Source organism: Eleutherodactylus coqui, chromosome 13 (assembly GCF_035609145.1).
Source record: "Eleutherodactylus coqui strain aEleCoq1 chromosome 13, aEleCoq1.hap1, whole genome shotgun sequence".
Lineage (NCBI taxonomy): Eukaryota > Metazoa > Chordata > Amphibia > Anura > Eleutherodactylidae > Eleutherodactylus > Eleutherodactylus coqui.
Window position 1 is genome coordinate 94,733,806 of NC_089849.1, and position 26,257 is coordinate 94,760,062.

The following is a 26,257-nucleotide window of genomic DNA, read 5'->3' on the forward strand; positions in this document are numbered from 1 at the left end:
AAGCAGCAGCATCGCTTCATTCAGAATGCCAAATACTTTGGTTACCTTGTAAAGACCCGGAGTTACAACATTTGTTAAGGTGCTTCTAAACGGAAGGATATTGTTCCAATGAGCGTAAGTGGATGATAATCATTCGGTCTAAACACAGCAATGACTAAACGATAAACTTCAATTTTCGCTCATCGCTCATTTTGTGCAGCATAATAATCATCGTTGGCTCGTTGACTAATCGTTTGGTTTAAACAGAGATTGTTCAGTCGCTCTCAGCACTTATACAGCCAATGTGAACGGCTGAACGATTTCTCGTGTGAACGCGCCAAAGATGTATCTGCTGTATAGACAGGCTGCACGAGAGCCAACGGGCTAACGATGGCATCACTCAAATGATAATTGGCTCATCCAAACGGACCCTTCTACTTAAACCACAATCAAAGCGGTAGTTAAAATTTGGGATGTGCTGTGGGGCTTGATGAATGTGCTGCTGTCCAATTGATTTTCCTGATACTCTGCATGTAAGCCTGAGGCCTTCGGTCGGTGTATTCACATTAATAGGCTCTTCCCTTCTTCAGTGAATAAAGCTTCATTAGGCCGCTTTCACATGGGATTTGCGTTTTGCATCAATTTCAAGAAATCTTCTCATTGTCAGTGAATGGAAATACATTGGATGGACGCTGTATACAATGTAGCAGTCGGCTGTGAGAAGTGTTCAGTGAGGGTAGGTTTTTTTAGCTGCTGGGTATAAGCGGTGTACCGATTCACTGACAGCAAGTAGAGTTCTTGAAAATGGTGAGAATTGAAGCCCAAAGTATAGTAGAAAGTTTCAGAACTTCTCATCAGCAGTAACCTCTAACCTCCCCTCATTCTCTCTTGCAGGTACATTAAGATTGGGGACAAGGAGTGCGAGTATAGTCCTAATTTCCGCCTGATTCTGCACACAAAGCTTGCCAACCCGCATTACCAGCCCGAGATGCAGGCACAGTGCACCCTCATCAATTTCACAGTCACACGAGACGGACTGGAAGACCAGCTGCTGGCGGCGGTAGTGAGCATGGAGCGTCCAGACCTGGAGGAGCTGAAGGTAATGAGGGCAATGTTATCATCACCCGACCTCCATGTAACACCACATCGCTCATGCTGAATGATTACTGTGCCATAAGACGGGCATCACAACACTTCTGAGCCATCTGAGATGTGCAGAGCCTACAGCTGGAAGCCATTGTCAGGCTAGTCCTTTCATGGGAAAAGTTGCAACCTCCATAATTGGGTCTTAGAATGAGGAGGGGTAACAAAACGCCTCTCCGAGTGCAGCCCCTCGTCTTGCAAGATGCTGACCGCAGGATCCCACCCCGCTTGGTTATGTGAACTTGGTTTTCTCTATGTCCTATACCAGTGTGTGAGAACAGCATCTGTGGCACTGCTACATCTCTGCCGCTCTGTAAAAAAAAACTTTTTTTTGAAGTTTCCCTTTAAAATATTTAAGAAAGGAAAAAAATAAGTGCTCGCACCTCACCGATGGGGTCCTTTGTAATGAATTCAATGGGGGGAGTTGATGATTAAACCTTTCGTCTGAGACAGCCGGAGTAACTGCAGTATCGGCTAATTTCCCTTTGTAAGAAAAGTTTCTTATCTCTAGTAATCAGGAGGGAAGATAAATTGGAATTATTTCTCACTTTTTTATTTCAATACAAACACATCCAGGAGGACTTGCTGCAATCAGCCCAGGAAGATGCTGCGATTAGACTCACGGCTGCAGCTGCCAGAGATGCTCTTCTTAGGGCTCTTGATTTTTATCGCATCTCTTTGTTCTTCTTCTGCTTTAGAAGTAAAGTTTCAGGAAGTGGAGACGCTCTACTGGAATCATGTGTTGTATGTCTGAGGGGGGGCGCCGTACCCTGCTGCCGCTCATACCGTTCCCTCTAGTTTGTATCTAGTTGTGATCGATCCTCGATCTTGATGGGGACTAAATCCTCGGGGGACAGCAGCACGTCAGGTGAAAAATTGGTCAAGAGCTGACATCAGGGACCAAGTTACACCTTCTGTTCGTAGCTATAACTTAAAGGGACGTCTGAAAGTAACCAAGTTTAACGTACTTTGTTACAATTGTTTGGTCAAAGAAAAAATGTAATGATTGAGACAATATAGCTTTCATATACATCACTAGCTGGCAGAACGGCAACAGTTTTACTGCTCGAACCTAGATAGGCACACATTTAAAACATGTCTAAAATATATATTGATCAAATATTAAAATGGCAGAATTAAACAGGGTTTTCCCGGACTATTGATAACCTATTCATCTGTTGGGCACGGCACTCAGGTAAGCACCACGGCTGCTTCAGTCTGTCCCAATCACAGCGCCGTGCATTATATAGTGGCTGTGCCTGGTATAGCAGCTCAATTCAATACGCTTGACATGAATGGAACTGTTCTGCTCTTGGACCATGTGCGAAATGCATTTCATATCACATGCCTGAGAAGAGTTCAAGAGAAAAAAAGCAGTCAGCAGCACTCAAATCACCCCAGTGCAATCAGCAAAACCAGGGGGGGAAAATTGCGTTTCACCTACGCACACTATGCCAAGCCACCAGTGGGTTGTGGATCATCAACCACTCATAGTGAAACTAAATATGTACAGGAGAGGTAGCAGCATAACAGGTGCTTCCAAAGTATTTAAGAACAAGAACTTTATTGTTTCATCCTTTTAAAACCGGCAACGTTTCAACCTTTTACGGTCTTTCTTAAGCCAATAAGAAAATGAAACAGGGCAAGAGGTCCATGTTCCAGGATGAACATGCCTGAGAAGAGGTGGTGGTGCTCATTCGAGTGTCGCACCTCTTCAGACTAATCAACTTTTGATGATCTATCCTGATAAGTCATCACTACTTAAGTCCCAGAAAACCCCTTTAACACATCAATGCTATGAAGCTGTGAGGAGAATCAACCTGATAAAATGCGACATGCTTAATTTATGTTACCCCAATCTAGTAGCCTGCTACAGATATCATTTGTCTATAGGTAGGCCCATATAATTGCAGGTAATATGCAGTCTGCACCACAAGCGCCCTCCTATAACACCTCTGTCCCCCCAAAGTATAGAATCCAAAGTATACCTGGATCCTCAGCTGAGTCACTAGACTCCAGCCAGAATAGGTTTTCTTCAGCCAAAGTAAGATATTCATAACCGTTTTTTTCATTTTTCCAGTCAAATCTAACCAAGCAACAGAATGGATTCAAGATCACCCTGAAGACCCTGGAGGACAATCTGTTGTCTCGTCTTTCATCTGCCTCTGGAAATTTCCTCGGGGACATAGAACTTGTGGAGAACCTGGAAATTACCAAGAAGACAGCGGCTGAAATAGAAGAAAAGGTGAGTTCTCATATCTACAAGATTACTTGGTTTCTCTTGCTGAGAACAATCACATTCTGCTCTACTGGCTAAAGCCCCATTTACACGAAAATATGATCACTCAAAATTCATTCAAAAAAGAGGATCATTGACAGTTTGAGCGATCATTTTGCATAAGCTGCTAATGGACACTGGTGCCCAGTAGCAGCTTATTAGCTTCATTTGCATGTAAATGAGCCTCTCTGAACTGTATGCGGAGAACAGCAGGTGGTCTGTTATCTGCATACAGCCTCTTTTGTTCTGCCACAGGACTGCAACTGAAACAATGTTATCACAGCATGCGGTCCCTGCTATCAGTTCTCCAGACGAACGATGGATTTTAAACTCAACATAAAATCATCGTTCAGATGAAAAGCAAACGATGATAGCATTTACACGCAACGATTATCGCTCAACATACAACTTTTGAGCTATAATCGCTGCGTGTAAATGGGCCATAACACTGTACCAAACTTTCTTTTAACTAAAATACACAAAACAAATTGAATCTGCATCATCCTATTCTACGATCCATAGTATTTTTATTTTTCTGGCAATGGAGCTCTGCGAGGGGAGGTGGTTTTTGGCAGAAGGAGTTGTAGTTTTTAATGGTACCATTTTGAGGTACATGTGACATTTCGATTGCTTTTTATTACATTTTTTGGGAGGCGAACAAAAGAAAAAACATAGCAATTCTAACATTAATTTTTTACAAATCGTTTTGATAGTGTTTCCCAAGCAGGATAAATGAGAAAATGTTTTCATTGTCTGGGTTGTTTTTTTTTCTAAACTGGATTTATTTTTCTTCAAATTAAACTTCCTGCAACTTTTTTGACACTATTTCTTAGTCCCTAGCAGGAACTTGTAGATGTGATCATTCAATCACTAAGATAGTATGGTGCATTACTTATGTAGTGCATTCTACTAAGCCTATGACGGCAGCCTATTGGACTCTGCAGGAGGCAGGGTTTAATAGGCTAAGTTACATGGTAAACATGGTGTCATTTGTTAGGCTTCTACCTGCTATGGGAACCCATTCGTACCTTGCAACCGCATCACAGGGTGCCGATGGGTGACTGAAAGAGACCCCCCCAACTGTCATCTGCTAACATACTGCAGTTGCTACTAATTGTGGCATGTAAGGGGTTACACTGTCAGGATCTGACATTTCTCTTTTCTTGGTGGTTAAAGCAAGAATCTGACTGTCAATAGTCAGCCAAGCCATTGACTCAAGCGGTTTTCCATTATTTAAAATTGTTCCACAACCACTCTATAATTCCTGGTCACTACTGATCAGAACATGTGACTGCTGCAGCCAATCACTGGCAGTCAAAGGTCACTGCTGTAGTCAGCGATTGGCTGCAGCAGTCACATGTCCTCATCAGCAGCAACCAGGAAGGAGCGGCTGCGGAGCAATTTTAGGTAATGGGAAAACCCCTTTAAAAAACATTCATGCAGGTTTAAAGCCCATTAGTGAGGTTAGTAAAAAGGCTTATTGGCCGCCACTAAAGGGTTAAATAGTAATTACTCAACATACATTTTTGGCAGGGTTTTTTCCATACTGGACTCCTCTTATGGCTGGGAGGGGATTCTTAATCTAGGTGCTGCGTACTCCGGCCTGTAGTCTGTCTATGGAGCAGCCGGCTGCCATAAAACATCTGGGAATCACCTTTTCTTTTTGCAGGTTCAAGAAGCCAAAGTAACCGAAGTGAAACTCAATGACGCCCGTGAGCATTATCGCCCCGCCGCCGCACGTGCGTCCTTGCTCTACTTCATAATGAACGACCTCAACAAGATCCATCCCATGTACCAGTTTTCCCTGAAGGTCAGAACCTCCTGATTGTCCATAATCTGCAGTCTCATTAGGGACCGCTCACACAGGACGGAATAGGCCGCCTGATGGACACAAACCGCAGGAAATTCCACACCAAAATCCCCAAACTGCCTGCAGATTTTGATGTGTAATTGAAAATGGCTTGACACTTGCCAGCAATTCTTCATCAAAATTCACAGTTAGACCTGCGGATTTTGATGCGGGATTCCACAGCTGCGTCCTGCAGCGTAATTCCATCCCGTGTGAAAGGTCCTCTATCAGTACAGGCTTCCTGGCTGACACGGCCGGACCTGAGCGCACCCATAGCAAAGTGTCCCCTCACATAATGTAGGCTGCGGTGTCTTGTAGGTGAGGTGGATTATATGACATATGGGCTTATTCCCAATCTCTACGAGGCGCCGCCTGCAGGGGTACATATACACCCCTGATCCGCATTTCTGTTTGTCAGCGCAGAACATTCCACCAGCTGTGGATGCCTCCTGTATACCATATCTGCAGGCTACAATAAAAGTAATTATTCTCTAATTACATGACTTTGTGTCTCTCAGGCGTTCAGCGTGGTTTTCCAGCAGGCCGTCCAGAAGGCTCCAGCAGACGAGGTGCTGAAGCAGCGTGTGACCAACCTCATCGACAGCATCACGTTCTCCGTCTTCCAGTACACGACGCGCGGCCTCTTCGAGTGCGACAAGCTGACTTACACCGCACAACTCGCCTTCCAGGTAACTCCGTAAGGAGCCTTGGACTGCAGCCGGATTCAGTTTAAATATCTTGAAGCATGCTTAATTTCCATCAGTCGGACACTGAACCCCCTGATCATTCGGGATTCTCCCTTCTCTCCTGTGTTACAGATCCTGCTTATGAACAAAGAAATAAATATGGCCGAGTTGGACTTTCTTCTGAGGTACCCAGCCCAGCCTGGCTTGACGAGTCCTGTGGATTTCCTCTCCAATCAGTCCTGGGGTGGCATCAAGGTGAGTGCATTACTGACACAGGGTGCTCCCTGCTGCCGCACATGCATTACCGGCACAGGGCGCTCCCTGCTTCCGCACCTGCATTACTGACACAGGGTGCTCCTTGCTTCCGCACCTGCATTACTAACATAGGGCGCTCCCTGCTGCCGCACCTACATTACTGACACAGGGTGCTCCTTGCTGCCGAACCTGCATTACTGACACAGGGCGCTCCCTGCTGCCACACCTGCATTACTGACACAGGGCGCTCCCTGCTGCCACACCTGCATTACTGACACAGGGCGCTCCCTGCTGCCGCACCTGCATTACTCACACAGAGCGCTCCCTGCTGCCACACCTGCATTACTGACACAGGGCGCTCCCTGCTGCCGCACCTGCATTACTGACACAGGGTGCTCCCTGCTGCCGTACCTGCTTTACTGACACTGGGCGCTCCCTGCTGCCGCACCTGCACTACTGACACAGGGCGCTCCCTGCTGCCGCACCTGCATTACTGACACAGGGCGCTCCCTGCTGCCGCACCTGCACTACTGACACGGCGCTCCCTGCTGCCGCACCTGCACTACTGACACAGGGTGCTCTCTGCTGCCGCACCTGCACTACTGACACAGGGCGCTCCCTGTTGCTGCACCTGCGCTACTGACACAGGGCGCTCCCTGCTGCTGCACCTGCACTACTGACACAGGGCGCTCCCTGCTGCCGCACCTGCATTACTGACACAGGGCGCTCCCTGCTGCCGCACCTGCACTACTGACATAGGGTGCTCTCTGCTGCCGCACCTGCACTACTGACACAGGGCGCTCCCTGCTGCCGCACCTGCACTACTGACACAGGGTGCTCCCTGCTGCCGCACCTGCACTACTGACACAGGGTGCTCCCTGCTGCCGCACCTGCATTACTGACACAGGGCGCTCCCTGCTGCCGCACCTGCATTACTGACACAGGGCGCTCCCTGCTGCCGCACCTGCATTACTGACACAGGGCGCTCCCTGCTGCCGCACCTGCATTACTGACACAGGGCGCTCCCTGCTGCCGCACCTGCATTACTGACACAGGGCGCTCCCTGCTGCCGCACCTGCACTACTGACACAGGGCGCTCCCTGCTGCCACACCTGCACTACTAAACAAGGCGTTCCCTGCTGCCGCACCTGCACTACTGACACAGGGCGCTCCCTGCTGCCGCACCTGCACTACTGACACAGGGTGCTCCCTGTTGCTGCACCTGTGCTACTGACACAGGGCGCTCCCTGCTGCCGCATCTGCACTACTGACACAGGGCGCTCCCTGCTGCCGCATCTGCACTACTGACACAGGGCGCTCCCTGCTGCCGCACCTGCACTACTGACACAGGGTGCTCTCTGCTGCCGCACCTGCACTACTGACACAGGGCGCTCCCTGTTGCTGCACCTGTGCTACTGACACAGGGCGCTCCCTGCTGCCGCACCTGCACTACTGACACAGGGCGCTCCCTGCTGCCGCACCTGCATTACTGACACAGGGCGCTCCCTGCTGCCGCACCTGCATTACTGACACAGGGCGCTCCCTGCTGCCGCACCTGCATTACTGACACAGGGCGCTCCCTGCTGCCGAACCTGCATTACTGACACAGGGCGCTCCCTGCTGCCGAACCTGCATTACTGACACAGGGCGCTCCCTGCTGCCGCACCGCACTACTGACACAGGGCGCTCCCTGTTGCCGCACCTGCACTACTGACACAGGGCGCTCCCTGCTGCCGCACCTGCACTACTGACACAGGGCGCTCCCTGCTGCCGCACCTGCACTACTGACACAGGGCGCTCCCTGCTGCCGCACCTGCACTACTGACACAGGGCGCTCCCTGCTGCCGCACCTGCACTACTGACACAGGGTGCTCCCTGCTGCCGCACCTGCACTACTGACACAGGGTGCTCCCTGCTGCCGCACCTGCACTACTGACACAGGGTGCTCCCTGCTGCCGCACCTGCATTACTGACACAGGGTGCTCCCTGCTGCCGCACTTGCATTACTGACACAGTGCGCTCCCTGTTGCTGCACTTGCACTACTGACACAGGGCGCTCCCTTCTGCCGCACCTGCACTACTGACACAGGGCGCTCCCTGCTGCCGCACCTGCACTACTGACACAGGGCGCTCCCTGCTGCCGCACCTGCATTACTGACACGGGACGCTCCCTACTGCCGTACCTGCATTACTGACACAGGGCGCTCCCTGCTGCCGCACTTGCACTACTTACACAGGGCGCTCCCTGCTGCCGCACTTGAGGAGTACTCATGTATGTTAGCTGTACAAGGATGTTTATAGGAACCTGCCGGGTACTTTCTGCTTGCGGAGGGGCAGCACATTATAGTGACCGACACGCTGATGGCATTATAGGGTAATGTGCAGGGAGTTAGGGGCACTTACAGCTGGTTTCTGTATTATGATGCAGCTCTCACTAAGGCAATCAGCTGGCGGCTCCGGCTTCTATGGGAGCCGCTGGCAAAGGGAGGGGGAGGGAGTTTAGCAGCGGCTATCACAGCTATACTATGTCAGCTGGCTCTATGGAGCCATTAGAAGGATCTTAGAAGGTTTCTCCTGACCGAAGGAGTTCTGGGCTGTGGAGTATCTGCACCGCACCCGGCTGTGTGAATGGCTCAGAAAACGCTACATTTAGCCGCGACTTGATCGTGGCTTTTTCTCATTCATGCGATTTTCAGGCTGTGATGTGGCCGGCCAAAAATTGCAACGCTCTTGTGAGAGTGGCCTCGGCTGCCTTCACACTGGTGAGAAAATCGTGCAGTTTTCATGCGATGCGAGAGTGAGTAAAAATGCAGAATTCTGAAGAAAAAGCAAAAAAACAATACAGCTCACCGTTATAATGATCACATGTCCTTGTAAAGTGATCCACGGATGTTGCAGGCCGAGCCCAGTCCTCATAGCATGAGTAGGGCTGTATAACAGCTGAAACGCGTCAGTGGCCTTTTAATCCCTGTGCGCGTGGGAACGTTTAATGTGTATTCAGTAAAGAAGGGATTTTTTTAAGGGAATCCAATCTTCATTCTTTTCAGCAGAACTATGAAGCCAATGATTTTCAATGGTTTCCTTCACATTTGCGATGTTTTCACTGATGCCATGTTGCGAGAGAAAAAAAAGTTGCGCCGTGCTCTATCTTTATGTGTTTTTTTAATCTCCCATTTTCCCTATGCATCCTCGCATCGCAAAGCACGAACTTGCGATTTCCACGCGATGCAAGGCGTTTTTAACATTAGAAAGTCATATTGTGCGATAAAAATACACAAGAAAATACGCTCAAAAATCGTGGGGAAAAAAAAATCACAATTTTCTCACCGCGATATCTCGATCGCCCGTGTGAAGGAGCCCTTAGGGTGCATTTACACGGACGAGAAAATGATGCCTGTTTTGTGCATTGCAACCATTATTTTCAGCGGGTGTATCTACGTGGGCGCTGCGAGAAGGAAGAATCACAGCATGTCCTATTTTGGTGCGAGTCTTACCTAAGAATAGAACATGCAGATGTGTCATCTGTCTGTGCAGTACGAGTCTCGCCTCAGGATGTCGGGCACGACTCGCTGTCGCTCATGCAAACGCACCCTTAACCCTTTGCAATCCAATTTTGGATTCAGAGTTTCCTAGGAGGGTTTCTCTTTCTCCTATTATACAATGGCGCCATCTGCTGGCTAGAGCCAGTACTGTGGTATGTGACATGCTGGAGAGGCCCCCGACAAGAAAACGGCCAGCAATATACAGTAAGAATACCCTGACGGACGTCTTCCGATATCGGAAACTGTACAGCCTTCAATCAGAATGTCTTTAGACGTCAGACAGTGGATTGGAAGGGGTTAAAGCAGAAGAATAACTGTGGAGGTTTCAGTTTCAACCGGGCCAATATGACTAACCCATGCAGCCATAAAGAACATTGGTGCCAGCTGGTGGAGTCATGTCTATAGACCCCATCATCATGTGGCCTTGTTTCTGCTGGGCCGCAGCGCCGCTGGTCTCGTATGACCCTGGTGGCACAATTCCCTCATGCAAAGAAATACACAGCAAGTTCTTTTTTCCTGCGAATTTGCGCAGGGAAATGGCATGTATGGCTAATTAGCTATTTTAATATACGTGACCGCGGCTGCGGGTTTTTTCGTGCTTGCAAATGAGCATGATTAAAAAACGCAGATGCGCACAAATGCGCAAACCAGTCTGCGGACACGTGTCACAAATACGCATATGCTGGTGTGAATCTGACCTAGGGCCGTTTACACATGACTGATATTCTTGCACGAGTTTTGTGCGTAGCGAGAAGCGCAAAAATAGAATGTATTCTTTTTAATGGGTCGGTTCACATGGGCGATTTTCCTCTTGCAGCGACATTGCTGCTAGACAGCGAATTGCAGCATGTTGTATTTTTCTGCGAGTCTCGCACACGGACGGAGTGTCTGTGTCCTGTGTGATGCCAGTCGCGCCAGAGAATCCCACGCACGCTCGCCCCTGTGTGAATGCACCCTAACTACATTTCCTTCAGTGCCCAGATAACTTGTCCAACCAAGCCATTATATGATTTGACCTGTAGGGGGCACTGTACTGCAGTCCATTCTATTTCTTACACCATACAACTGGCCTAGGGTGTCACTTTCTTAGTCCTGTATGCATTTACATGGGTGATGTGAGTTGCGCCCGTAATTGTCAGTGTGCCGTGACATGTGCGGGACATGTTACATGTCCTCATGCGGGACTCACAGAATAGGACATGCAGCGATCTGTCAACCTCGGACCACCGGTGCCAGTGAACAGTCGCTTGTGTACACGGACCACTCAGATGTGTGACATCCCCCCGCCCCACACCCCATCCGCATCGCAATCTGACGGAACTCACATTGGAATTACTGACAGCAGGAGAAATAATGAACTTGTGTTTACCACTAATGGGTGGACACGCGGACCCCCAGTGACGCTGTCCTCGAGATGCCTGCCCCCCCTTCGCTTCCCTCCAAGGATTATTGTGCATGAAGCACATCCAGCGCGACTCGCAGCTGCAGCGCTTATTCCCAACTCAGACGCTAGAATTGCCTTTGGCAGAGACTGATAAAAGCGCATCGTCCTCTGTGTCTGCAGAGTTATTACACTCCGATGGCTGCCGCCGCTCAGCGACCGGATGGGTTACATCCAGATACTCCAAGCACTTCTTCTCACTACCCAGAAGCCTCCTCCTTCCCTCTACTCTACTATTGTATCTATCTAGGCTTCCTCTAGAAAGTATCAGATAGTGGCCAGTAGTAGTCATCGCCTGGAGAGCTGTCCTGTTACATACTACTCAGGCTTCCTCTTTCATATTGCCCTGTCTTAGTGTCAGTCTTTACTGTTTTTATGACATTCTATTTATGCATCAAGAAGATCAAAATGATTTGATTTATGTGATGTGCTGCAGATTAGGACAGACGGCAGATACCAATCCGAGGATAATAGATTAGTATTTATTTAGCAATTAGTGTGGCACAGAGTGTTTAGGCAGCACTATGCAGTCCGAAGCTCCCGCTCACGACCTGGAGGTTGCAGGTTCAATCCCCGCTTGGTTCAGGTGGCCGACTCAAGGTGGACTCATCCTTCCAAGGTCATTAAAGTGAGTACCCAGCTTCCTGGGGGGTAAAAGATGACTGTGGAAGACAATGGCAAACCACCCTGCAAAAACAGTCTGCCAAGAAAAGGTCACAATGGTCACCCTAGGAGTCGGTCATTTTACCTTAACAGTAAAGGTGCTTTTAGACGGAACAATTATTGGTCAAATGAGTGAAATGATTATAATGGTTCGGCCTAGATGCGGACAACGACCAAAAGACGAATGAAAATGGTTCGCTTTACATTCATCGTTCATGTTCTGCAGGCATAGAAACCTCCGTTGGCTCGTTCACTTACCGTCCGGTGTAAGCAGCGCTCAGTCAGTCCTCTTCACCTATACAGCGGCTGAACGATTACACGAGCCAACCATGTATCTGCCTGAATAGGCTTCACAAATGCGAACGGTGACGTCACCACCTTGTTCAAACGAGAATCGGCTCATCTGTAAGGAGCGAAAGTGATGCCGCCTATAACCACATACATCAGGTAGTGAGTATACAGCTCATCTTAAAGGGGACCCGTTCTCCGACAACTGCAGCTCTGTCCGTTTACAGCCACCGCTCCACTGATTTTTACATTGCTTCTAGCCCCTCTGTTAGTTTTGGTATACATCAGGAGTGTTTGCTGGCGTATGCCTTTGTATAGGCATATAGTGACCTATATCAGCTATTGACTCTCACTGTGAAATACAATGTCTACCACGTTATTTTTTTAAATAAACTTATTCCGCAGCACTTTCAGGTAATTTATTTATTACCCCCCAACAAGCTGGGTACTTATTTTACCGACCTCAGAAGGATGGAAAGCTGAGTCAACCTTGAGCCGGCTACCTGAACCACATGGGGATTGAGCTCACAACCTTCAGGTCATGAGCGAGAGCTTAGATCTGCATATCGGCTGCCTTAACACTCTGCGCCCCACAAGGCTGCCTGTGAACATCTGTATAAAACAGCAGAATGTTATATAGGGCAGAATAAAAGCTATGCCAATGCATACTGGCCCAGGACACTCTGGTGGCCTACGGCTGGTGAACGGGCACTATGGTTACGTTCGGCACGTGCAGTGAGAACTTACATGATTTTCTTCTCCTTCGAAGGCTCTTTCATCCATGGATGAGTTTCGGAACCTGGATCGAGACATAGAGGGGTCGGCCAAGCGCTGGAAGAAGTTTGTAGAGTCAGAATGTCCAGAGAAGGAAAAGTTCCCCCAAGAATGGAAGAACAAGACTGCCCTGCAAAGACTGTGCATGATGAGGGCATTACGCCCCGACCGGATGACTTATGCTGTTAGGTAAGGCCGACTCACCCCATGAAATATACAGCTGATATCTTATACACAACATATGTCTTTAGAGGTTTTCCAGAACTGAACTATTGAGAATCTATCCTCAGGAAAGGTCATCAATAGTTGATCAGCTCGAGTCAGCCGTGCCAGACCCCACTATTATCGGCAGGCTGTTATTCTAGATGTGTTGATGGAAATACACAAGCTCTCTACATACATCAGGCAAAGTTTCCTTTTACTTGGAGCTGTTTGTTTCTGGTAATACATTGACTGCATACAGCCTGTCGATCAGCTGATTGGCGAGGGTCCAGGGCATCAGACCCCTGCTGATCAGCTATTGATGGCCTATCATGACAATAGGTCATCAGTACTTTAGTCCTAGAAAACCCTGAAAGACTAAGAGTTTTTAGTAAGGGGAGAATTTCCCTAAGGAATAACAACACAATATACGTTACCCACAATCTCATTGTTAGGAAGAGAAGGTACAAGGTCACACACCTTGATATGCAGCTGTGAGGTGGGGACCCCGTGACATGACTCCACCTATATATCCAGAACTTGGTTTCTCCTTTTTGCAGATCACCTACAGCCACTTTCACACGACCGAGAAACTCACGCAAGGTTTGTGCGTTACAAGACGCACACATCTCGCGCGAATATGAACTCCATTCTTTTGAATGGAGTCAGGCACATGACCAATGTTTTCCCGCATCATGGTGCAAGAAAAATATTGTGGCATGCCCTATCTTTTCGAGTTTCTTGGAACGCTTCACCCATTGATTTTAAAGGGACCTTTAATGCATCGCATGACTCTCCCATGCCATTCGATGTGCAATGCAAGGTTACCATTGAAATCAATGGGAGACTCTTCCGATCCTCCATTGCGTATGAAACTAGCGCAAGAGGATTGGAATATCACAGATGTGAGGCTTTTTGCCCTGAATATCGCCTTGTATCCACGGGTAAAACGTAGGTTGCCAAGCACGATATCGCACTCGCCCGTGTGTAGGTAGCCTAATAGGGGAGAAATGTCTCAACAACTCTTGATAGACTATGTTGGAGCAGCACCGTGAGTTCTGCTCTAAAGTCCTAATATATGTGCTGCAGCTGAGTGGAGGATGGGTTCAGCATGTGGAGCTGACTGCTGAGGAGATGGGTTACTCCATACAAATGTCCATCTCCAGAGAGGCCGCCCCGTCCCAAGCACAGCTGTATACAAGGCACGGCTGCTCCCCTCATCCCCATGCACAGCTGTTCACAAGGCACGCTGCTCCCCTCATCCCCATGCACAGCTGTCCACAAGGCACGCTGCTCCCCTCATCCCCATGCACAGCTGTCCACAAGGCACGCTGCTCCCCTCATCCCCATGCACAGCTGTCCACAAGGCACGCTACTCCCCTCATCCCCATGCACAGCTGTCCACAAGGCACGCTGCTCCCCTCATCCCCATGCACAGCTGTCCACAAGGCACGCTGCTCCCCTCATCCCCATGCACAGCTGTCCACAAGGCACGCTGCTCCCCTCATCCCCATGCACAGCTGTCCACAAGGCACGGTGCTCCCCTCATCCCCATGCACAGCTGTCCACAGGGCATGCTGCTCTCCTCATGCCCATGCACAGCTGTCCACAAGGCACGCTGCTCCCCTCATCCCCATGCACAGCTGTCCACAGGGCACGCTGCTCTCCTCAACCCCATGCACAGCTGTCCACAGGGCATGCTGCTCTCCTCATCCCCATGCACAGCTGTCCACAAGGCACGCTGCTCCCCTCATCCCCATGCACAGCTGTCCACAGGGCACGCTGCTCTCCTCAACCCCATGCACAGCTGTCCACAAGACACGCTGCTCCCCTCATCCAGATGCACAGCTGTCCACAAGGCACGCTGTTCCCCTCATCCCCATGCACAGCTGTCCACAAGGCACGCTGCTCCCCTCATCCCCATGCACAGCTGTCCACAAGGCACGCTGCTCCCCTCATCCCCATGCACAGCTGTCCACAAGGCACGCTGCTCCCCCATCCACATGCATAGCTGTCCACAAGGCACACTGCTCCCTTCATCCCCATGCACAGCTGTCCACAAGGCATGCTGCTCCCTTCATCCCCATGCACAGCTGTCCACAAGGCACGCTGTTCCCCTCATCCCCATGCACAGCTGTCCACAAGGCACGCTGTTCCCCTCATCCCCATGCACAGCTGTCCACAAGGCACGCTGTTCCCCTCATTCCCATGCACAGCTGTCCACAAGGCACGCTGTTCCCCTCATCCCCATGCACAGCTGTCCACAAGGCACGCTGTTCCCCTCATCCCCATGCACAGCTGTCCACAAGGCACGCTGCTCCCCTCATCCCCATGCACAGCTGTCCACAAGGCACGCTGCTCCATTCATCCCCATTCACAGCTGTCCACAAGGCACGCTGCTCCCCTCATCTCCATGCACAGCTGTCCACAAGGCACGCTGCTCCCCTCATCCCCATGCACAGCTGTCCACAAGGCACGCTGCTCCATTCATCCCCATTCACAGCTGTCCACAAGGTACGCTGCTCCCCTTATCCCCATGCACAGCTGTCCACAAGGCACGCTGCTCCCCTCATCCCCATGCACAGCTGTCCACAAGGCACGCTGCTCCCCATCCCCATGCACACAGCGAGAGCTGCTGGAACCGTCTTCTACTCTACATTTGCCAATTCTTTCTTTGTTTTGTTTTTTGGCATTGCTTATCTAGTGTTGACGTTGAGTTGCATCATGGCTTATATCATTTCTGTTGCTTTCCTCTTGGCTCTCAGGACGTCACATGCTAGTGATATTCCTACTGGCTCAGTGTTTCTCCAGAGTCCCCCTGCAGTGAGGCATTGGGGTATACACACTAAGAACTGTACAGTAGTCTGAAGAGTTATACATCGCCTGGAATACAATGCAGCAGACACGTGTTGCAAGAAGCTAGATGCAAATGGGTTGTCCATGTTTATAAAAACATGTCTGCTTTCCTCCAACCACAGTGCCACCCTTGTCCATATGTTGTGTCTGGTATTGCAGGTCAGCTCCCAGTTACTTCAGTGGAATTCAGCTGCAATACCTCACACAACCCTATGGACAAGGGTGGCGCTGTGTTTGGAAGAAAGCAGTCTTGTTTTTCAAATCCTAAAGAACCCCTTTAAGCCCGATACTTCGTCTATGTTGCCGGCCACATTTGCTGCTCTTCCATCGGCCATTCTGAGGGTTTGCTCAGACAACCAATAGTGTTTTTCCTGCTTCTTATAGGTGAGATGCTTACTGGCTGCTTCCATAACTGTGTCATAGTTCCTCTGGATGCTTTTCTGATGTGTCAAGCAGTTCAAATCTATTTGCTACCTCAATAATGTATGATTTGGGGGATTTTAGAGGTGTCGAGTTCATGACCAGCGCCGCAGTCGGTGCCAGAAAAGGGTTTTATTGCAACGACTGAACTTCGCCAACGATGATTACACAGGATGTAATTAATCTGATTTCGATGGAGGCCATTGCGAGATGTCCACATGTACAGTCGGGGTTTGGGGGATGTCAACATGTACAGTCGGGGTTTGGGGGATGTCCACATGTACAGTCAGCGTTTGGGAGAGGTCCACGTATACAGTTGGCGTTTGGGAGAGGTCCACGTGTACAGTTGGCGTTTGGGGGGATATCCACGTGTACAGTCGGCGTTTGGGGGTTGTCCACGTGTACAGTCGGCGTTTGGGGGTTGTCCACATGTACAGTCGGCGTTTGGGAGATGTCCACGTGTACAGTCGGCGTTTGGGAGATGTCAACGTGTACAGTCGGCGTTTGGGAGATGTCCACGTGTACAGTCGGCGTTTGGGTTGCATAAACCATGTGTTTTCTATTCTGAGCTGATTTTCTTGGCAGAACTGTACCAGGTGATCATATTTTTAAATATAACCCATTAGATGGGTTGTCCATATTTTGCGTCTGGTATTGCAGGTCAGCTCCCATTCACTTCAGTGGAATTCAGCTGCAATACCACACACAACCCTATGGACAAGGGTGGCGCTGTGTTTGGAAGAAAGTCTTGTTTTTCAAATCCTGAAGAAGCCCTTTAAGCCCGACACAGGCAGAGCTTTAATAGACTGCAAAGCATGGCAGCTCTGGGAGCGTTCACTAGATTCGGGGCTGCCATGTAGATGCATGGCCACCCCACAATAGTGCTGTGGGGGGGGGGGGGGGCTGATGATGGCTGTTTAGACAACTGTTAACTTTGATAGCAGCATCCAAATAGTTAACAGCCGCAATCAGAGCTAACTCAGATCACGGCCCAGCAGGCAGGTATCAGCCATCAGAAACAACCGGCAACCACTAGGTATGGAGTGGGGAGTCATTCTTCACCTGCAACCATCCGTCATACATTTGGTTTTTATGGGGTTAAAGTGCCTAGGTCCCAATGAAAATCTATAAGCGCCTCCCCCATGTGTAATTTAGTGTATAATCCTGGTGTCTTATGTGATAGCGGCCTTTGGGTCCCCCCAAGCAATAGGGCCCAGTGTAACTGTTACTACTGCGCCTCCCATTGCTGCTTCCCATATTATTATATACTATGATATGTAACATAATTATACATATTACAAAGTAACAACCAGACAGAAAAATGGTAAATCTGTATTTATTGGAATATTTGTCAATGGATAAAAATATGACAACATTGTAGTCCAGAGCGGCCGCTGTTATCGGGGCTGCTTGGAGAATCTGGTAACATTGTAGTCTGGAGTGGCCGCTGTTATCGGGGCTGCTTGGAGAATCTGGTAACATTGTAGTCCGGAGCGGCCGCTGTTATCGGGGCTGCTTGGAGAATCTGGTAACATTGTAGTCCGGAGCGGCCGCTGTTATCGGGATTGATTGGAGAATCTGGTAACATTGTAGTCCGCAGCGGCCGCTGTTATCGGGGCTGCTTGGAGATCGGGGCTGATCCAGAATCGACATCTCACAGCGGAAGGAGGTGAGGGGATTGTAGGATTTACCATCCGGGATTTGGGGATGTCCCTGGTCATAGTCCTTCATGCTTGATGAGATGTTAAAGCTGATGGTAAGCTAAGGGGAGAACACAATGGCCGGAGATAAAGGGGAATTAGTTTTGCTCCTTGGACAATCCTGCTGCTTTAGTATCTGTGCAGATCCCTTACCTTAAATATAAGATGTTGTCTTCTATCAGCTCCCAAGATGGTATAATGGGGCTTCACTGGAAGCAGTGCTGCCGGCACAGGGGGCAGTGGGGGTTGGAGTGGAGCCAGGTGGAGATGCAGCCCTGATGGAACATATGGCTGCACGGCAGCACGATCACCCGCTCCCCGATGTCGTACTCCGCCAGGCAGATGGTACATGCCTGGGGCTCCTCCTGCGCTGTTATTGTTGTTGTTGGGAGGTTCTCAATATCAGCCGTTCTGCTGTTCTGCCTGTGTAATACCCCCAGATGGCGATGTACTGGCCATTGCTCCTGTGGTGGTGGTCGTGGGGGGGATCTCCTACCCGTCCTATCCTGCTGAATAAGCATGGATAACACCCGGTGTACAGCTTGGGGGACCGGTCTGATGGGGGAACGGCTTCTGTCCCGGGTCTCCTCCTGCCCCCTGTGTGGTGGGGAATCTCTGGCCCGTCCACCACTGCCGGTAGGTCTTCTATGCTGTCTCTGGGAAGACCTCAGCCGCTGTGTGTTAATGGCCTGACCTATAAAGAAATGATAATTTAAAACAAAACACACATTTGGACTAGGGGGGTTAGATTGATACGCTATTGGCTTAAAGGGGTCTTTTTCCCACTGCTGACCCTTCCTCAGGCGTTTCTTTTAAGGAGAAAACCCTCTTGGTGTATTTTTGCTGTTGACATCACAAGGCAGGGGTGGAACCAAATTAAAGTAAAACCGCCGCTAAGGGCTAGGAACGGGAGGTGGGGAATACACTGTCCCTAAACATTACCCCTCAGACCCCAGGCATACCCCTCCCAGGAAAGCACCTATAGCTAGGGAATGCTGCCCCCAAGTATTTGGCTTACCCTGATTTTCTGGTCGGCGCAGCCATGCCTCGTTGTCTGCATTTAGCTGACGCAGCTCTCTGGCACTCATGGCGTATGTAGATGGAATAATATAGAAATACGTAAAAGAAAGGAAGTTATCACTAGCTGTGAAGCACAAAACTAGCTCGCTCTTCCAGAACCACAGAAATGGCACTGATGTCACCGCGCTCACAGATTATATAACCTCATGACATTCTATAGTCAGTATGACATCATAATGTATGTGAGTGTGACCACAGCCTCCTATAATAAGGAGCCGGCTCTCTGATCATAGCTTTGTGACCTCACCGCCATCAGCCGCCATGTTACTGGATATCTGCATGGATTATATAATACATACGCTGGACATAGAAACATTCCAGAATAAGCTGTGGGTTGATCGTGCTGAAAATGGCGCCCCCCCCCTCCCTCCATCTTCCCCCTCACCGTCGGCAATTCAATAAACCCCCCCATGTGGTGCAGAGACCGTCTGATAATAATGACGTCACTATCTGTTGTCTCTGCATCATATGGGACGGTTATTGACTTGCTTCCTCTTCTAGCCCCCTGATGATCCCAGTGACTATCTACTTGGGAGAGACACATTGGGAATGGAACTTTCTATGGTCTGTACAGGGTGGTACAGGTAAATTATAGGTGACAGCCGCCGGTGAGCGGTGCGTCGGTAAGATCGCTCCCCAGTTGGCAGGGTATACTAGCGGACATTATAGGGGCAGCACGTGCCGCATCGATTAATGAAATTGGATAATCTATCCTCCATGGGTTCATGGAAACCGCTGCTTTTGTCAGTATTTAGAGTGGAGACGAGCAGCGATGAGTAATATTGAGTTATCCAATCGTGAGTAAATGGTGTCCTTCATGCTATAAGGGCCCTGTTAGATATTATCAGCTTTTTAGTGTACGGGGTATTCTGCCGCTTGGTGGTCCCTCTGCTGGGAATCATAGTAACACAGTATGATAGGCTGAAAAAAGACAAATGTCCATCCAGTTCAGCCTGTTTCCACCCCCCTCGTTAATCCAGAGGAAGGCAAAATTAACCCCAACGAGGCAGAAGCCAATTTACCCGATTTTGGGTGAAAAATTCCTTCTCGGCTCCATAATGAAAGTTCCTACCTGACTCCAAGATCGGCAGTCAGAAGATACCCGGATCAACAGCCCCGCTGGTTGTTTAATGACTATATCCTGTAATGTCGTAGCGCTCTAAGAAGACATCTAGTCCCACTTAAACTCCTCCATTGATTTTGCCATCACCACGTCCTCAGTCAGAGAGTTCCACAGTCTCTCTGCTCTTATGGCAGTACCGTCGTAGTCCTGGGTATAAGGAGTTCATGGGAGAGATCCTTGTATTGTCCCCTAATGTATTTATTTTGATCGCCTCTCCGGGTATTCCAGTCCTTCCATTCCGTTTATTAATTTAGTTGCCCTTCTTTGAACCCCCTGAAGTACTACAACATCCCTCCTGAGCAGCGGTGGCCAGAACTGTACACAGGCTTATATAGTGGAAGAATCATGTTCTCGTCCTTCGCCCCTCTACCTATTTTAATACACCCCAAAACTTTATTTGCCTAATTTAATAAAGTACATGTTTTAATGGAAATATATTGCATTGATCCTTATCACAGGACGGATCCGTTCACTACCAAAAAGTTCAATAAAGTTTACCAAAAAGAAGAAAAAAACAGTTAAAATAATGCATTTTGTGCCACAACAACCTGTTTTACACGTATAAAATACCCCCAAAACATAAAAAAAAAAAACACCTAATGAGTATTACTGCATTCATAACGACGCGGACAATCAGAATATTGTGTTATCCATCTTATATGGTGAACGCCATAAAAATAATTGTAAAAGCTAATGCCAGAATTGCTATTCTTCTTTTGTTCGCCTTCCAGGAAATGTAGTAAAAAGTAATCCATACGTCATATGCAACTCAAAATGGTACCAATGAAAACTACGACTCCCCGCACTGCGGTGCTGCCGGAAAAATAAACATGTTTTGATCTTAGAATTGCTACTCTCGCCGTCCGGGGTATACGCAGCAGCTTTCGCCAGCACCGCAGCTCCAACGCATCAATCCTCCTCCTATCAGCTCCCCTCACAGTCCAGCTTTCACATCCATACATGGCTCTGGGGAATATGATGCTTTGCACTATCCTGCATTTAGTTGCTATACTGATATCCCTACTTTACCAGATTTTGTCCATGTTTAGCATCGCCCCAATGCCATCCTACGTTTTATCTCTGGCACAGATTCTCCAGCCTGGTCAATTTTTGAACCAAAGAAGCTGAAGTCTCGCACGCGTTCTATGGCCTCGTTGTTGATTTTCATCTTTATTTGGCCATTTTTTGCAGTTGTCATAATTTTTGTAGGGCCTGCCATAGCTTGTCAAAGGCCTTGATGTAGTCGATGAAGCACATGTAGATATTCTTTTGGTATTCCTAAGCTTTGTCCATGGTCCATCACAGGTTGGCAATACGGTCGCAGGTACCACGTTCTTGCCAGAATCCTGCCTGCACATCAGGGAGCGCCGCTTCGACGACTGATCTCAGCTTTTCCTGTATAGTTTGGAGAAGGGTCTTGCTTTTGCATGCGGACTTAGGGCTATTGTTCGGTAGTTGGTGCAATTCTGGGAGTCGTCTTTCTTTGGTAGTAGGACGAAGACAGATGTTTTCCAGTCCTGTGGCGATTGTGTAGATGCCCATACTGCCTGGCACAGCGCTGTGATGGTTTTCACTGGTACTGGCAGCACTAGCTCTGCCGGTATGCTATCTATGCCTGGTACTTTATTTTTGGTTAGTTGTTCCATTGCCATAATCATTTCTGACTCCATAATGGAGGTCTCCCGGTCCACAGGCTCCACCTCATGCAATGGTCCAGGTATGTGGTTGCAGGCATGTGGTTCCTCTGAGTATTCCCTCAACCTATCCTTGATACTCTGTTGGTCATTCAGTTCCTTCCCATGTTTGCCTTTGACCAAGTATAAGAAAAGGTTCTCTGCGCTCCTCGGAAACGGGGTTAGATTATATTCAATGACCAATGGGTCTGCATTACTATCAACCTGCTTTAATTCAACTTGTATCATACAATGCGTTTCAGTGTATCAACGCGCCTTTATCAAGTATACACACATGTAATCACAGTAGTGCACTATATATAGCCGTAGCGTACTTACATTTTGTCCCACACCGGACGCTGTTATTTGATTGGGGGAGGATCATCTCTCTGCTCGGTCACATGGAGCGGTACGTAGAACGATACGTGCGTTCAAATCGAGGACATGATGGTCGGAACGCAAACGTGTTCAATTCTAGGAACGAGATGACGTTACAGCTCTATGCTGATTGGCCGTGACTCTTCAATAAAAAGCTTGTTCAATCGATTCCTAATTGTCTTACCGTGGCTTTGAGGTGGAACAGATCAGAACCATCAGGGTTCCGTAGATATTTCATATCCGGGCGGCTGTTGGGACGGGAAAGCTTCAGACTGTAACCAAAATGATCCCCAGTTTGTTGGCTTTAGGGTCTTACATTTTGTACTATAGATGTTGGGAAGTATATGATTGATCGATATACCATAAAATAACACATTGGTATCCGTGCCTAATAAATGTACGACCCATATGGCTATAAAGTGCGCTACAGTTTGTACAAACACAATGGAATTATAAGTTAACACATAAAATAGACAATATAATCAGAAAGAAAAATGTTTTTTGTTAAAATATCCCTAAAAAATTAAACTGTCCATCATGTTCGGGGCGATGCCTATAGTTTCTCTAATATTTCGTTCCACCCATTCGGGGTGTTTGTTTGTATATCCAGAACATTTCCTTTTTTCTGAGCGAGCTGCATGATTGTGATGGGATATATTCCAATGGAGTCCCTGGTAAACCTTTACTTTTGTAGTTATGGACCGGTACGCTGCGTTTTTTAAAATAGTTTTTTATATTAAAATTATGTTTCCATCGCGTCCATCATGACAGCACACATGGAGGTTGCTCCGCCTGTGATCCTTAGGACAGGAAGAAGGAGTTCTTTAAAAGCCACCTCCCACCGCTTGACCCCAGCGTCTTCCTGCCCCAAACGGACACAGGAGGAGTTCTCCGTGCTGAGGATGGAGGCGATGGGGCTGCAAGCGCTACTCACCGGGGCGCGGAGTATCCGGCCAGGGGAGGCAGCTTCCACGCTCCATCCGGAGGTCGGCATCTTCTGTGGGGAGGGAGCAGCAGGTGCGACTGCTCTGCGCTCCTGCTCCCCGGCGTCTAGCGGCGGACGGCTTCCGGTTATGGGCGGCGCCGCGTCGTGCGCGATGACGTCGGACGGGATGACGTCAGACGCAGCGCGGGCGCTTAAAGGCGCCAAATTCAAATGGAAAAGATCCTTCTTCATGTCCCAGGCTTCTCTCCCTTCCTGCCTGAGCAACATGGATAGCGCTGAAGGTGATAAGATTGTGCCAACTGTAAGTAGTCCACTTGGACAAAAATGGGGGACATCTTTTTTTGTGAGTAATGAGTTTTCACACCTGATATTAGTAATGGCTTCTCCTTATAGGAGGAAGTATTAAAAACTAAGCAGGAGAAAAAGAGGATCAAAAGGTGTGCGTTATGCGCGAAAAAAGTGGATGATAACTCCAAGAGACCCATATGCTCAGACTGCGCTACAAAAATAGTTAAAGACGAGCAACACAACCTATTACAGGGTATTCGGGAAATGATGCGTGAAGAGGTACAGGCATTAAAAGAGCAAACCCTCGACGCCCAGCCGGGACCATCCCGGAAAAGGGCCCGCACCGAAACTTATGGGATCTCTTCACCTGAACATTCCGAGGGAGAGTTTTCAGACAACTGGACTTAGAAGAACGGCGCTACCCTTTGAGGACTGCTCCCAATTAAAAGATCCAATCGGGGGTAAAATGGAGGGGTTTCTAAAAGGCCTATGGGAATCAGTCTCTATGGTTATAGAGACCAACATAGCGGCCTCATCAGTGGCAAGATCCCTACACCTGTGGCTCAATCAGTTGGATTCCCACTTACACTTAAAAACCCCTAGGGAAGAGCTCCTCAAATGCCTACCCCTAATTAAAAAAGCGACAGCCTTTTTAGCGGACGCATCGGGGGAGTCCGTAAGATTCGCTGCAAGAAGTGCAGGTCTAGGAAATTCAGCCAGACGGGCCTTATGGCTCAGATCATGGGCAGGAGACCAAACGTCCAAGTCCAGGTTATGCACGATCCTTCTGGTGGGCGAATACCTTTTCGGACCTACCCTGGACAAAATCTTGGAGAAAGCAGCAGATAAAAAAACTAGGCTTCCCAATGGATTATCTACCCAAGAAAACCATTCCCTTTCGGAGAGAGTATATTCCAAGGGGAAAAACAAAGGGAAGTCGGGTAGGTGGTCCTACCCGAAAGGGGGTAGAGGGAGAACTTCGGGGTTTCCCTCCAGATCTGACCCAAGATAAGAGTTACGGTGGGGGGTAGACTTCTCCAGTGCTCAGAAAATTGGCTGCAGATCTCAAAAAGCCCCTGGGTTCTGGAGATAGTCTCTTCAGGCTATAAAATCAGGCTGAACTTGAACCCCCTCGACATTTTCTGCATAACACCGCTGCAGCATCCCAATCTCCAAGCAAGATTGGAGGAGGGTGTATTTAATTTAATTAAGATAGGAGCGGTTATTCCTGTCCCTGCGGCGGAACAAGGCCAGGGTTATTATTCCTGTTTATTTTTAGTTCCAAAGCCAAGCGGCACATTTAGAGTTATTTTGAATCTCAAAAAGTTGAATGCATATGTAAATAACCATACGTTTAAAATGGAAACCATACGCTCGACGGTCCCATTAATAGGTCGGGGTAATGTTATGTGCACTATAGACCTAAAAGATGCGTATTTCCATATCCCCATCCATGCGACATCTCAAAAATTCTTAAGATTTTCAGTCTATATGAATAACACCATACGACATTTTCAATGTATCTGCCTACCGTTTGGTATCTCCTCAGCCCCGAGAGTGTTTACAAAGATCATGATAGAACCAGTTAGGTTCCTGCGGGAACACAACATCAAAATTGTCCCTTATCTAGACGATCTCCTACTGATAGCAAGCGAGGTGAAAAGCATGAGGGCCCAGTTAGAGCAGACATTACATCTACTCAGAAAACTGGGCTGGATCATTAATTACGAAAAATCTAGCCTCGTCCCAGAAACCAAAAAGATATTCCTGAGAATCCTCCTGGATTCAAATAAAAATCGGTCCTTTCTACCAGAATCAAACGTTTCCCATATTTTGAAAGAGATACGGAATCTCAAAAAGAAAAAAGAGGTGTCAGTAAGGGAACCAATGCACATCCTGGGCCTAATGACATCCTGTCTTCCGGCAGTTCCCTGGTCTCAGTTTCACTCCAGGTCTCTACAACAAAAATTGTTAACGACCTGCGATCGTTCTCAGGAGTCCTTGGAGGAGAAATTCAAACTACCACTATGGGTGAAAAAATCCCTAGATTGGTGGCTGATACCATCAGACCTGAGGAAAGGAGTCCAGTGGGCACTCTCTCCGTGCGTCACTGTAAATATGGACGCCAGCAGTATAGGATGGGGAGCCCAAGTGGCAGGTGAAGCCTTGCAGGGATCCTGGTCTAGATTCACCAGTACCCACTCATCTAATTACAGGGAACTAAGGGCGGTCTGGGAGGCCCTGATTAGATCAGAGGACGTATTAGAAAACAAACACGTGAAAATATTGTCAAATAATATGACTACAGTTTCCTTTCTCCGTCACCAGGGAGGCACCCGGCATCCTCGCTTACAGTATATAGCAAGCAAAATACTATCGTGGGCAGAGGTCAACACAGCATCCCACTCGGCGGTCCATCTAAAAGGGACTCAAAATCAGGTGGCAGACTTCTTGAGCAGGAAAAGACTGGATCCGGGAAACTGGTCCCTCAACCCGGAAGTATTCCGACAGCTCACGGACCAGTGGGGTCTACCACAAGTGGACCTTTTTGCATCAAGAAAAATATAAAATGCCAGGACTTCTTCTCCCTAGATGCAGCAGACCAGCCGCTAGCATTAGATGCACTATCCCAGGAATGGGAAATGCCCCTGGCTTACGTGTTCCCTCCCTTACCGCTGATAGCCAGATGCCTGC

At 48.6% G+C, this 26,257-nt stretch overlaps 1 protein-coding gene across 1 annotated transcript in view; it reads left to right on the plus strand.

The window, feature by feature from the left end:
* DNAH9 (dynein axonemal heavy chain 9) overlaps positions 1-26,257 on the plus strand; it is a 313,610-nt gene that overhangs the window by 222,240 nt on the left and 65,113 nt on the right. The window contains exons 54-59 of the mRNA XM_066587296.1: positions 874-1,078; positions 3,203-3,367; positions 5,070-5,210; positions 5,768-5,938; positions 6,068-6,190; positions 12,894-13,087. Coding sequence (XP_066443393.1) covers positions 874-1,078; positions 3,203-3,367; positions 5,070-5,210; positions 5,768-5,938; positions 6,068-6,190; positions 12,894-13,087 — 999 coding nt within the window. The remainder of the gene's footprint in view (positions 1-873; positions 1,079-3,202; positions 3,368-5,069; positions 5,211-5,767; positions 5,939-6,067; positions 6,191-12,893; positions 13,088-26,257) is intronic.